The sequence below is a fragment of the Drosophila gunungcola genome (genome assembly GCF_025200985.1).
Source record: "Drosophila gunungcola strain Sukarami chromosome 2R unlocalized genomic scaffold, Dgunungcola_SK_2 000011F, whole genome shotgun sequence".
Lineage (NCBI taxonomy): Eukaryota > Metazoa > Arthropoda > Insecta > Diptera > Drosophilidae > Drosophila > Drosophila gunungcola.
The window spans coordinates 1,188,786-1,203,992 of record NW_026453169.1 but is presented as its reverse complement, the minus strand read 5'-3'; the positions used below and the strand labels follow the sequence as shown (position 1 = coordinate 1,203,992).

The 15,207-nt window shown below is 44.0% G+C and overlaps 1 protein-coding gene across 1 annotated transcript in view; it reads right to left on the bottom strand.

Annotated features, from left to right (window-relative positions):
* Positions 1–12,531, bottom strand: part of LOC128255400 (uncharacterized) — a 48,888-nt gene extending 36,357 nt beyond the window's left edge. Inside the window, 1 exon segment of the mRNA XM_052984993.1 lies at positions 11,733–12,531. Coding sequence (XP_052840953.1) covers positions 11,733–11,798 — 66 coding nt within the window. The 5' untranslated portion in view covers positions 11,799–12,531.
* Positions 12,532–15,207: the final 2,676 nt, after the last annotated feature.

Below are 15,207 nucleotides of genomic sequence, written 5' to 3'. Positions count from 1 at the left end.
GAATTAATTTTAATTGAGATTCATTTGTAAGCAATCAGTTAGATTGTTCAGTTGAGCTCTGCCAGCTTACTGATTCAGCGCAGAAAGACAAATGCCCACGTATGTATCCCATAGATACTTGGAGTGAAGAGGCTTCCTCATTTTAGATATCTATACTTTTTAATTAACCTAAGGTATGGGATAGACAACTGATTTATTTATTTACGAATTTAACAATTTATCTATAATATTTATTCAGCACTAAAAATATTTTCAATTAATTGGCTTTTATCCCCCGGTAATATAATCCACTTCTGGATCAGTTAACGATTTTATTATTTCAGCTTTTGCCAGCCAATTAAACATTAACAACACCCCTAGCAGCTCCCTTACTAAATGCCGGACTAAATGCTGTCTATCGCTTGATGGTTGTAATTAATAAGGCACGCCAGCAATCATAATTGAAAACATGTCTCTTAGCGCCGAAAGCCTCGTAACAGCAACACGTTGCAAGTTGCTGCGGGCGGACGGGGCATGGGGCAAGTGGGATGGCACCCAGGCCTCTGTCTATATCAAACAATCTTAAACTTAACAAGCCACAGAACACAAAACACTCCCCCTATTTGCGGCCAGCCCCCTTTACCACCGCTCTGGTGCCTCCAAGCCATCGACAATTGTTTGACTTTGCAGCTATGTTGCAAGCTGCAAACTGCACTTCTTGTGTGTGTGTGTGCGTCTGTCTATTAGCAAAGACAGCTAGGAAAATACCAGTTGCCGTGGCAAGTAGCTACTTGATGGTGTTGCTTCTGTTGCCAGTTGCAGTGTTGCAGGTTGCTGTGTTGCCGGTTGCTGTGCTGCAGGTTGCAGACGAGACGCGGCGCAGACGAGCGTAAGATACACAATTGCCTCTCGGACAACCACTGCGGCCGGAACGTGCGGCCAGCCAAATGCAATTAAGCTAAAAATGTGAAAAATATCCCCCAGCGTAACTCCAGTAAAAGTGGATAGACGTACTCGGCAGCCATGTCTGCGCCCAGGAATGGAAGCCCCTCGATAAATAAAAATGTAAATTATGTCTGCTCTGCTTTAAATTGATAAACCGGGCACGGCCGGGGCGGAGTTGCATCCGAAATGGGGAGGTCGTATAGAATATAGAGTTTTAATTGGCGTTAGTGAATGGGATGTGATAGAGTGGATTATTTGATGAGATAATTTCCGTGTAGAGGATATGATGGAATGGCTATCAGAATTGTTTTTCATATTAAATTACACAGGCAGGTGATTGACAGTTCAAAAACTCTCTTAGTCTTATTAAATTACTATATACAGATCTTAAGTCTAAGCCAGCTGGTTACAAGTAAAATCAGTTTCTTAAAGTAAAGACCTCATCTATAAACTCCTTTCCAAGTTACTTGACTCTTCGAGCTAATCCCAAGATTCTCTAATCCCGCCAAAGAAGCTAAGCAAACAGAAAAACAGGAAAACAAAAACGAATATCCCTCATTTCAATTGCACAATTTGGACAGCTGTGCGCGAAGGCAGCCGAGCAGGAATTCTCCGGAGAAAACCCACACTCGAGGAGCCCGAGTCCTTCTTCCTGTAACTGCAAACTGCAGTTGCGTCGGCGTTTGCTTTGACATTTGGCCCAGTGCAAGTGGCACCACCTTGAGGGCTCCTGTAAGCGAGGGAAGAACAGGAAGCGGCCTGAAAAATTTCGACAGCCAATTGCAGATAGCCGAGAGCCCTACATAGATAGCAATTGCAGAAAGTGCATTCGCAATGTAAGTGCAGCCCAAGCAGCTGAGGAGTAGTCGAGTGGAAAAGGATAGGGATAGGGGATGGGGATGCCCCGATATGTGTGTCAAGGGCAGGCGCCAAAGAAGCACCAGGACACCTCGCAACGAGGGGAAGAAGTCGGTCGAGGAGATCACAGCTGTCGCGAAGTACTGAAGTACTGTCGGGGTCACACCCACCGCCGGACAATCGGCAATAAAACAGGACGAACGGCGACCAACGAAAGGGAAATGCGACAGCAGAAAACCGCAAGCCAAATTGACCGGAAGCTCTTATTAATTTGCTATTAGCCATAGACAGACAGGAAGTTAACTTAATTTGTGTGGCTTTCGGCCTAAACGAACTGGCCAAGCTACGGGAAAAAAAACACAGCCACAGCATTTGAGAGCAGACAGTTGAAAGAAAACAAAACGTTTTCTAAACAGGATGCGAGCAGCAGGACATGTGACTTCAAACAAAGCAGTTGCGGAGTTGCGGAGTTGCGGAGTGGTACGAAATGCAAGTGAGCTTTTACCGTTAGCGGTAACGAAGGCTGATTAGATCAGCCAGGACAAAGGACAAAGGACAAAGGACAAAGGACAGGCTCATCCTTTCTCCCCATCAGGGTCAATTAAAATGTTTGCTCCAATTGCGTTAGGTCACTTTTTCACCTCCAGCTCCCTGCTTTCACTTTTTGTCCAGGGCACCACAGAGCACCAGAACTCCAGCACTTCAACAACCCCAGACTTGAGATCGCAGGCTCGCGATATATGGCACATGAATAAAAAGAACAAAAGTCGTTAATGATAAGAGACCAAATGACGAACAGCCCCTCTGTTTTTTTCAGCATCGATTAGACGATGCGGAGTCGCGGCATACAGGCACACACATGCCAAGGTTCACCTTGGACTCGAGTGGAAGCATTCCCGTTTTTACTGCCACACCGAGACAGGAAGCACTCGGCATACAATGGGGGAAGACCAAGACCTCTAGACAATTGCTGTTCCACAAATGAGGTGCGAGCTCTCGATTGCGAGATTATCATATCAGGGCACACATCGGATGTGGAGAGCTCTGCCAGCACCCTCATTTGTATAGGAAACAGCAGTGTCCTACTTCTCGAAGTCCTGTTTCTGCTCCTGATGCTTCTGATGCTCCTTCTGCTGCTGCCCCAGAAAGTGAAACCCGAGGTCTGACAGGAAGCCGGGAGATGAGCGTGTGCCTACTTTATTCTGGTTTTCACAAGCAGCACGTGCTGTTTTATAAGAGGAGTTAACATCACCGCCACAAGCTCTTGCCAAATGTATAAATTGTTACACTTTTTGATATAATTCAGGTGAAAAATTACACAAGGGGTTACAAAAACTAAGGCATTATACAAATTTTTAGATTTATAAATTAATGGTTTCAAAATAAAGAGATTCTTTACGCAAAAGTTTTGAAGATTTTTTAATAAAACAAGAAAGAAAGCAAACTTTGGCAAGCTGAAGTTCATATACTCTTGCAGCTCTTGCAAAAATTATATATTCTTGAAAACATTTAAACTTTGATTTATTTGCGTACATGTTTAAAAACATTGATGATTTTCAGCTTAATTTTTCGATCCAATGGCACCTATATGATAACGTTTTTTGATTTTAATAAAATAATAAGCGTAATTCTATATTAATGGTAATGGTTTATTACTATGTCCAAAATAATATTTTTTTAATTGACTATTAGTGAAGTCACTGTTGTTTTAATTTATTTATTTTAATATTTCGATTGCTCTCATGGGAGCTATTTGTTATGAATTGAATAAAATTAAAATCATAAATCTAAAATATTTAACCATTACTATATCTCAAAGAACTAAACCAAAAAAATTTAAAAAAAACTGCAAAATTATCACTTATTCTACGATAAAAAGTTCTATTATTATTTTAATTATTGTGCAAACAACAAAATTAAGTTAATAAATAAATTTTAATAATCGAATTCGGTAAAAAAAAACTTATATTTATAAATTATCTAAAAATAACTTTCAGGTATAATTTTACGATAAATCTTCGTGACTATAATGGTACATAATTATTCTGTGCTGATACTTTTTTGGCGTCAAACTTCCTGATCTCATAAACGCAGTCTTAGGGCTAAGACTGCCTATATGTCACCCTTTCTTTTACTTCTTCGGCATTTGCGAATAATGGTTTTATGCATTCGATGACAGTTCTCCGCCAGGCGCAAACTTTTGTTTGGTTTGATCGGCTTAATTATTCGTAGACAAATGGCTCTTGCCATTCAGGGAGTCAAACGTAAAAAAGTCAATTAAAGAGTGTGGGGGGGAGGCTAATGCAGCGGGGGGATGGTGTTGGAGGCCATTGGCAACTGTCAACGGACACGCGCCACCATGGAGCTGCAATTTCCGAGCTATGCGTGCGAAAATGTGGCATGGCCAAGTGGAAACTCCGAGCGGCAAGTGGAAAACGGCAAATAGAGGATGGCGTAGAGCGAATGGCGAATGGAAAACGCGGCACCTTGCTCCGTCTGGCGTCGTTTTTAATGCTTTTCTTGGTGTGAATTAATTTTATTGCCTAATTGTCTCTCCGCGCCACATGTTGAAACTATTAAGCGCATTTTAAACAGGCCCAACTATGTAAGTTTATGGGGTCCTCGCAGGGACCCGCCCCCATTTGGCGAGGCCCTAATGCTTCCACTTTTACGAGTCCGCCCGCAGGGTAATGTGTTTTCCAAATATATATACCGCTCGCCAAACAGTTTTTGGCGACACTCGGAATTGGTTTCTGCTCTAAACGCTGGAATATGTCTTTATTTTTAAGCGGAAAACGTTTGCCAGGCCCGAAAATCGCCAAACAGGAAATGCTCTCTGGGAAAATGTAAGTATTTCAAAGAATTTGAGTGTGTGGAAAAATTCTAAAAGGTGTATCTTAACGACGGTATAAATATCTGAAGCATTTGTTCAGTAGAAATTTGAAATATTTTAGATATATTTAGAGAGTGAAATATATTGTTGCAAGATAAATTTAAATTAATGATTTTATCTTTTTGATGACTTCCCCAAGTATCTATGCAAGATAAATTTAAATTAATGATTTTATCTTTTTGATGACTTCCCCAAGTATCTACCGAATAAAATTATAAATTATTGCTGTATTTAAAAGTAAGTATTAAGTGATTTAAAGATACAACAGCTTTAGCTATGTAGATCACAATCTTGGGACTCCCGTTTACAATTTTTTCGTTAATTAGCTGCTGTAGTAGATACAGTTTGCATCCCGCAGATACATATCATTTGCATCGCCTCGGCGTTGTTTCAGCTGTTCCCAGCTGACTGCGGACTTGTCTAGGACAAGTCACCCTCACCTGTTTGCATTGCCATAGCTACGGGGATCTCCTACCGCTGTGGCTCTGTAGCTCTGAACCTCCCTTTCCCTATGGCCAGTTTGTCGTTTCCCTCGCCCAGAAAACGTTTTTTTTTATTAATTGCACGTGGGGGGACCTTTGGTGGTTGTCTGTGTCTTCTAGCCATTTTTTTTTTACCCAGTTGTTCCTATTCTCCCTACCAGTTCCTTCCCTTTTGACCGGTAGTTGTGCTGCTGCTGCTGCTGTTTTTTTTTTCTGACTTTCCTCATCGCGTTTTTCCTTAGCGCTTCCCGCTCATTTTTTTCCTCCTTGGCACAATGGGTTAACCCACACACACACACACACACACACGCACATCTGATCACTTCCCCGCTCGATTACGCTTCCGGTTACTGGGTCCCTACTTCTTTTTAATGCCAAACGATCCTGCAATCGAATGACACAATTTCTGTTTTGTCATCTGCCCCTGATCGCTGCCCAAGAACGCTTCCTCTGGCCATTGTCATTAGCCTCCTTTCTATATTCCGTAGTATACTACATATATACCTCTGCGCCTGATGATCGTGGCAATTAGGTGTGCACTGGTGTGAGTTCTTGTGAGCTGGAAAGGCAAATCCATTGTCTGGCCGGGGCACAGCTCACATAAATTATGGGATAATCCGACATAAGCGTATTTCCATGATCTGCTCGAGGCCCTCCGGTTTACGGAATGACTGAATGAGTGCCCGACCGACCGACCGACCGACAGACCGACAGACCGACAGAATGAATGAATGAATAAGTAAATGAGTGATTGAGTGTCTGACTGACTGAGCGAGTGAGCTGCTGACAACTTCCTGCTGCTGGTGGAGAAAAAAAAAAAGGGGGGAAACTGCACTCCCCACTCTCTCTAATTAGTGTTTTGCGTAATTGCTGCCTCGTTTTGCCTTGCAGATTAGCTGACATTCACATAATGGCACATGTAGAGCTACCGCCATTTAGCCTGGATTAGTTTTGGCTAACACGCAAAGTTTAGCCAAGTCAAGCTGCATCGCATCCAGCGTGTGGGCAACAAAATACGATGACACCGATAAGCGGCTATCGCCGTCTGACATGCGAGCCACCCACTTTCCAGGTGATTTCCGATTTTTCACCCCCCCCACCACCCACCTGCGGTCGCTTTCAATTTGCACAGGAATTGATTTGTTTTTTTTTTTCTTTTTTTGGGTTAGTGTCAAGCACGCAAGCGATGATGGGCGATGGGATTTGGCGTGGGTCATCGGCTCGCCACTCGTCTTTGACCCTCAAAAGATGCAGCTGCTGCCAGAAAGTGTGAAACACTTACTCTGCCCCCATTTGTTGTTCGAAATTGAAGTCGAACCCGTTGCAATCAAATGTGATTGTCTTAATTGTGTGTCTAATCAATCAAATGCTGTTTACCTAAAATTTGGGGCGCTTCATTATGATAGCATTGGGAATTTATCGAATTCCGTTCTTCGCCTTGCGGTGGTTATCTTCCGCAGCGGTCGCATAATTCCCAGATTAGATTAACCCGGCGACAATTTGTTATAACGCTGGTCAGGCTTTGGCTTTGGGACCCTTGGCCAGTTCAAAAGGCCTCCGATAAAAGGCAAACACACTAATTTACACATTTAGATATTGTTCGGGGGGGGGAACGCAATTGGTGGAATTGATTAGATTTGGATAAAAGGCGGCTGGTGAACCATTATATAGATTAAATTGGTTAATGATCGGCGACTTTACGACGCCGATTAAAAATATGAAAATGTGGTTCGATTTGAAAGAAGGGGTTTGGGGGTTTGGGGGGCAGGTGGGAAGGAAAAGGAGTGGTTTTCAGATGCGAGACTGATAAGTGGATTAGGTGATCACGGTAGCCAGACGGCGATCGCCAATAAATCGCTGGTAATTTGAATCGATTGGAGGGCGGGGCAGGCACTCAAAGGGGAGCTACAGCAAGTAGCTTATTTTCCCGCATTTCGCTTTGCGCTGCAAATTCAAACTAATCCCCTGTAAGATGTCCACACACCGAGCATTTCCTCTCGCCATTAGCCATTAGCCAGTTACCATTTACCACTTGCCATTTGCCAGTTGACCAAAGTGGCCAAAGGGGAAGAGGAAGGCAGATCGCCACTTCCTGGGCACCAAGCTGCGCGATCGTCGTCGCTGTTAATGTGTGACTTTTGCTGTGTTTTTCAACGACATTAATTTTGTGTGTTGGATCTTAAGCCGGATTTAGTTAAGCAGCTCAGCGATCGTCGGGCATTGAATAGCCTACACCATACCTACATATATACCAGACGCTCCAGCCGCTCCAGCTTCGGACACATTTTGTTGGGACCGCTTAGGAAATATAATCCCTTTTGTCGATGCCAGGCATGATCGCCGCTTACTCACTGTGCCGGCGATCACCTGTTTGGTATCGATATGTGTTATATGCCCGGTCTCGCGCTCTTTATAATGTGTCGCACATTAGTTAGCAGTTAATACTTTAAATAAGACGAGGTTACCGACATTTTGTTGACTCGACTCTGCGACTCTGCGACTCTTCGACTCTTTGACTCTTCGACTCTGTAACTCTGGGCTTGAAGAAATATGCTGGAAGCCGATTGTCGCTGTGACTTGTAGAAATCAAGCGGCTGCTGTGGCGACTTATGATTTTCAACGGGGCGTATTAGTGATAAATAATAAATCTTCAACACCGAAAATACCTTCGTGTAAGCCCCACAATGTCATCGTGATCAGAAGCACCAAAGTTTATAATCAGAGAAACGCCCCAATAGACAAGCATACTATATACATATATATATATATATATATATGGAAGGCATGTCATATACACGAATCTCCCCAGATATTCATTTCATACCCACTTGTCTCCAACCCACTTGTCATAATTTTCAAAACATTCGAAAATTTATGTTCCGCCGGAGGAGAATACGGATTTGGCTGGCCCATATAAAAATAGTTGCGGAGGGGCTGAAATTCAGGCAGTCTCGTATATCTACGGGGAACAAGCTAAATCCACTAATTAAGAATGAAAAAGGTGACAATGGGGGAGGCACGGCACCGAAAAGCAAGGCAACATTCGGAGATGACTTTCGAAATGCGTAAATTGTATAAAATTCGATTCTTTTCCCGTGTTTTGTCACAGTCTGTGCATTCCGATTAAGCTGAATGACAAATGCCCAAAACAAATACCCAAAGACATCGAATCCACAATCTTTCCTCTTTCGCCTCCACAGGCGAAATTAATTACCCAAAAGTTGTCATTATCATTCGAACTTTTCCGTTTTTTCGGCTTGTATTTTTATCAGCTTTCGGTTCGCCTTAAGCTACAAAGCCTGAACCGCTTTTATCGCAATGTCTTACAAATCGTTTTATCAAGGTGTCATTAGCTGCGAAACAATAACAACAACAGCAACACCCCAGTCGAAAGGTGTTCTATGATAAGTGCAGAAAGGAAAACCTCGACAAGTCGAACACGTTTTGTTGATTATCTGAGGAGCTGCAAAGAGGCAAAGAGCTGGCTAGCGGCGCCTTTGAAAGTGATTTCGATTCCGAGTGGGGAATAGAAATACCAAAACCGAAACATGAACACACACAAAAACCGATCACAAAATAGTGGGGAATTGATTTAAGGCCGCTCTGCAAGTGCCAAAATACTAATAATGAAGAAATGGAAGACTCTGCTGGCTGACAAGCTGACAACGTGTAATTAACTTAAAGCGTTTTCGGTGTTTGATATTCCTGCCACTTACCGCCAACTAAGTACAATCAGCTTTTAGTTTGATTGAAACGAAGCTCGCAGAATGAACAACAGACGAAATCTGGAACTCAAAAACCGAGTCGCAATCTGAATCTCTGAGGCCAAGTCCGCCGACTTATGATAATAATCATTATAAATTATTATAATCCAATCGGCTTTGAATAATTAATAAATACGTTTACACACAGAGGCGGTGTATCGCTTGTATGCGAACTCAGCGAAGGCGCATAATCAGGCCGTAAAAGCCCCCACCCCCGGCCCCCGGCCCCCTCCCCTCCTCCTCCTCAATCCCCAAGCCGCTCGACTGACACATCGCGGAGCGGAGTGAGAAAGCGTCGAATGAAATGCTAAAAATGTGTTACAATCAAGTAGCAGCAGCGCATAAAGCGGCTAAAGAGATCAGGCAAAGAAGCAGGGGGACATGCCTAAGCTCTGATAAATACGGACTACGGACTACGGACTACGGACTGCCCGAAGAATTGATAGAGGTGCTAGACCCAAGGAAGAAAAGAAAGCCAGAAGCCAGAAGTCAGGAGCAGCATCAGAAGCAAACACAGTCACAAAGATGACAAACAGTTTGGACATTTATGAGCAGCATTTAATGGACATTTGACTACCGGAATTTAACGAAACCGAAAACGTGGGAAGGGGCCTTCAATAAGAAAGAAAGAAGAATGCATTTGATTGGAACCCAGATTCGATGCGCGGCCAGATTAACCCCGATTACCATTAGTTTTGGTCGCAGATCGCTGGGGAAAACGAGGAGTCAGAGGAAATGACTATTCGATGATGATCGCGTCGGTGAGCAGGAAGCAGCGGCGAAGAAGATTTCAATTAATAAATATTCCATTATCTGACTCCTAAGGCCTCCGCCCAGTTCCTCGCCCCTCCTAACACTTTCAGATTAGACAAAATCGAACCATTTATAATTTATAAGACGGCCTATCTGATCGCAAGCGTATGAGGGCTAGGTGATCTAACCGGGTGTGAAGAGAATCGCTCGGCATTATCTATTCCCCCGGTTCGATTCCGATATTTTTCCCTTAGAAAAACCCAAAAATTATCACAACAATAAAACTAAATGCTTATAATTAGTTTGCAAGCCCAAAAAGTCACTAGCACTCTCGCCAAACCACACAGTTGCTATTGAATATGATTTGTTATAGTTTTGAAAGAATTCCCATTTATTTATACCCATTCTGGCCATACTGGTTTATTATCTGGCCCAGCCAGCGGAGTTCTTACGCCGTCTTATCTTAATCCCATTCACTAAGCATATGCGTTGACACATAAAACTGTCAAAACTTAAGAAACAACACCAAAAGTAGATGAAACTAATACGCGTAAGACCGAAGTTTTGAATACTCTAGCTTTGGGATAAATCGACTAAATTGGGGATTGACGGAAATAAAATATTTATAACAAAATTCTTGAGCATTGAGTTTTATCGAGAACGTAATCATATGTTCTCATGTACATTCTTCAACCCGAATCCCAATTGAACCCATTCCCAGAGGATCTTGATTTCAGCTCCATTAATTCAAGGTTATACAAAGTAATCTCAATCTTCCTCTGGGTGGGCATAAATTGGTGATTAAAAGGCAACTTTTCCCAGTGGCAAGGGTATACGAAGTTTTACTGGCAATCCAGCGGCTGGTTTTTCGAGAGCTTTGCGATTTGGCCAGCACAATAATTCTTGGGACATGATTTCGGACAAAAGACAATGGCGGTGGGTTGGTTCCCGAGTGCCCTCCCCGAGATTGGGATTTATTTAATATACAACACAGAAGTTTTCGAAATCGAATGGAAATAAAATCCATAAATTCTTGGATTAGTCACCCCCCTCGATTTTGGCGTTTGGGTAACCGATTTCGAAGCGCTATCAATGGGTTGAGCAGCCGCGGCAGAAGTCAGACCGCAGAGCCAGATAAATAATAATTACACTCACACAACATAATCAATTATGTCTGCTAATAAACGCTGCCCGCCCGGGGAACTCAGCTCACACTCTGCCAGATATCTGGACATGTGTATGAGTGATCCCCCACACCCTTTCCAGATCGACTTGGTTCGGTTCGGTTCGGTTTGGGGGGGAGTTGGACTAATCACGCCAGCATGTTCATAATCAATTTTATCGCACTTATTTGGATTAATTGCGATATCAGTGACAGGGGCGCTCGAGTCCGATAAAAAGCGGTGCACAACGATGACGCGATGGCCGGGCCCAGAGACATGCTCTATGGGCAGGGTAGAAATATTACCTCTTTCCAGTGACATCCATCCATTCATCCATCCATCCCCAACCGTTAGCAGTAAGCCGTAAGCCCCATCGATATCTAAGTTCGTCATCGCCTTATGCCGAAATTACCAGCATTTGACAAAGTTACCGACGGGATTATCTTATCTGGCTGGCGCAAAAGCTCTCGGAGAACTCGGAACCCAGAACTCACCCACTTTTCCCGCCCCGAAGGCTTTGGGGATCGGCTTTACAATGCGATTAGTGGGCAAACAAAGCGGGGAAAATAAACAGTGTGGGGGGTGCCGAGCAGTGCGGCAGTGGGCTTATCGCAGCACCGATCTCGAAAATCTCAGCCGATAAGGATTATCTTAATCTGCATAAATAGCGAAACGGGCGCATATCTATACGGCCGTTATCACTTTAGCTTGGCCATATGTCGCAGGGCCGATTTTGTTTGTTTTTGAACTGATTCATTTGATGGCGGGAGCGGGAAAAGTTGATGATCTGACTAATGGGTGTGAAATGCCGGCGGGAAAGCGATCTTGCAATGATGAAATCTGGGGGAGGGGGTAGGGATCCCTGATCACCGGACATTCGATGGCCAAAACTCACCTGCTGACCGGCATTGGCTGCCACCCAGGCCTCCGCGAAGGTCTCCATGGCGCTCTGGAAGTCCATCTCGCTGGCGATTCAAAGTTCTAATCACTGACGCTACAGTTCACGTATTTCTTTTATGCAGCCAGATGCAGGCGCTTTGGCATTAATTGCAATTTGGATGGTTCGCTGTGATTTGTTTGATTGCAATTTGTGACCGCGATAATGGGGGTGCTCGATTACAAATTCGATTACTGGGGCGGCCGGTTATATTTCTTGATTTGATTTTCTATATTTTGTTGCTGTTGTTGTTGTTATAACGATTTAGTGGCGCGGATACGCAAATTAGACACAGGCACACACACACGCGCAACCGCACACACGCTTAGGTGAAACGCGCGTCTCCTTGTGGAACGGATTCGATGACGCTAGTGGAAGCTGCAGTTGTTGTTGCTGTTGCTGTTGCTGTTGTTGTTGTGGGCGACGCGACATCATTAGTGCCATGAAATCGGGAGCTGATCGCGTCGCTGCGTCACCAGGATTGGCAGCGTATCGAATGTGGCAGTTGCAGATCGCAAGCGGCACGTAGAACGTAGCAAGTAGCAAGTAGCAAGTAGCGAATCGCAAATCCAACCAAGCGTTGGCTAATGGATATGGCCGAGTCCTTTGGCTCTGCACTGATGACTGATCTGGACTCTCTTCGCAAGTGTGTTGGTGAGCGGACGCGCGTCAAGACATCCTCTCTTGGCCAAAGTTGTCGCACTTCTGACGGCATTGGCATTCTTTCGCCTTCGCACGTTCTGCCGCCGCCACCGACGCTGCCGGCGGCGCAGTCCATGTTGCCGGTGCCGGTACTCGGTCTCTTTCGGCCCGCTGTCGTCGGTCTTCGGTCTCGTTCTCGCCCCGGCCGCGCTCCTCCCCAGCCCACCCCCACCCCCCTTTCGACCGGGTCGCTCTCTCACGCGGCTCCATTTGCCGCCTGTCCGTGTGCACTGGTGTAAGTCAGAGAGCCCGGAGAGCCGGCTTACTCTCATGTTTTCTTGCAGAGAGAGAGAACTTGCGAAATAGTAGTAGACCAGCCACTGAAAAGGTAGTAGAACCATATCTCAATTGGATATCGAAAGTATTGCTTTGGCCAGAAATAAAAGGAAATATGCCAACAAAATTGAACTGAACACACAGATCAAAAAGGTACGATGCTATCTCAATGTGCTATAGAAAGTATTGCTTTGGCCAAATATAGTTGAACAAACAGAACAAAAAGCTGCAATGCTAGCAACTTAACTTATCACAAATGTTTGAAGTTCTCGAAATAATAAGGCATTTACCCAATAGCTGATGAGATCAAAAGATGACTACCAATTGAAACATTTGTCATATCCTACAGGATATTATAAGTGTGTACTACTTACAAACCTCGACTTCGGGAAGCAAATTAACTTTAAGTCAATTTTTTTATAATAACCAAAATTGGATGCAACAACAATCGCTAATAGAATGGTTTTTATAGAACATCAAGTAAAAACTTGCTTTTCTATTATTAATTCTTTAAATTTCTTTTGCTAATCTATTGAACCCTTAAAAACTTGGTACCATTTGGTTTTTTAAAGAACAAATGAATTCATATTAAGTTCCTAATATGTAAAACTAAGAGGACCCTAGAATAGCATTACCCCACTATGAAGTAAAATATGAACTCAAAATCTGTAATTTCGAATGAATGATAACTATTATTTTCAAGACAGCTGGCGATTTGGAAAGATTGGAACTATGGAGTGTTTACTGTAATCCCATGTTTGCAAACAAAATTAAACATTTATTACATTATTTTGATTAGTTTACAAATAAAATTATAAAAACTAGATTTTTAAAAAGTAGAACTGTAAGTACTTGTCATATCCAACTGCATCGAAAAGGTGTTTCAAAACGTAGTAGAAATACTGCCAAATTCCAATCTCGATAGTGAGGCAAACAAGCAGCTCTGCATGTGTGGGTTGGTGAGTAACCAAAACAAAGCACACGCACAGGGGCAGAGTAAGGACAGAGAGTAGCGTTTGAAGAGCGCCAGAGAGTGTCTCTCCCGGACACACACACAGACACACTTGTAAGTAAACAGTGGGTAAACCTGTTCCGGCGCAGAATTGCACTTGTCGTCGCCACAACCTTCGCCCCACCCCCCTGCCATCGCCATACCTCACCACACCACACCCCCTCCACCCAACAAATTCCTGTTCGGCTGCGCGTTTTCTTTTATTTTTTGTGCGCTGTGGCGAAACTCAATGGATTTGCTGCAAATTCGGGTGGAATTATGCCACACACACACATAGATACCCCCCAACACCATGTAGAGTGGGCGTGGGCGTCAGCCAAGCCCGTGCGAGTGCGAGCAGTGTGGCAATGGGTTCGGTTCGGGTATTCGGGATGAAAGAGTAAAGTAAATCGGCCGTGCTTATTCCTCTCGGTGGGTGGTGGTAAGAGTTTTAGGGGGTTACACCCACTCGGCATTCGGCACCTCCGTCGACTGTGAATGGCGACGGCCTCCGTTTCTGGGCTCGTGAGTTCCAGGCACGAAGTGGATTTCGCCGGAGGGCGGGGTTGGGTGGTTCCCCCGGAAAACAAGAGATAAGAGCGCAGATAATGCGCGCGCATTACATGTGATTAGGTGTCCGGGCTGCAGGATTTAGCCAACCGCGTCCAAGTAAATGGTACATAGGCTTTCTATGTACAGTAGCTGTAGGGAGCCACTCTTCCAAAAATATATCGAATCGGGGTGGAGTTACAGTGGGTTTAGTAATCAGTTAAGGATCATATATCCGTTTTTTACGAAAATACAATTAAAACTGAGTTTACCCTTAACAAACTCTTAAAAAATTACAACTTTTAAATAGTTTTAAACATCTCTCAATAAACCAAAAAATTAAATAACGTTTGCCTCAAGAAAAAATACAAAATTTGAATCTGGATATCTTTATCCCGCGATTCGTTTTTCCCCACTTCCCCAATGCGCAAGCTCTCCCTTTCTCCCTCTACAGCGCTCTCTCTCTCTCTCGCTCGGCAGGTCTCTCACTCACACAAGCACACACGAGGGTCGCTCCCTCTCTGTCGCTCCAATGGCCTCGTGCCAGAGCGAGATAACCCATCGAAAAAATTAGAGCAAAGAGAGATGAGCAAGGCGAAAAACGCCAAAGAATACGAGATACGAAAAAAGAGGAAAAACACGAAATAAATATAAAAAGTGCCGGCAAACCAGTTCGGGATAGACTCCGCCCCCGCCGCTCGCTGATTGGCTAAGCAACCGCTTTGCCCGGAGACTTCATCTTGTTCTTTTTGCTGTTCATATATTCTTTTTCCACTGCGGTTTTATCGCCCCCTCGTCCCTCCATCGCTTCTTCGCTTCTTCCCCTTTTCGACGTCGACGTTATTTGCCGAGCTTTACCAAATTTTGGGGCTCAAAATCTTTTGCTGCTCTTAGCATTTTAGATGAAGCCCCCCG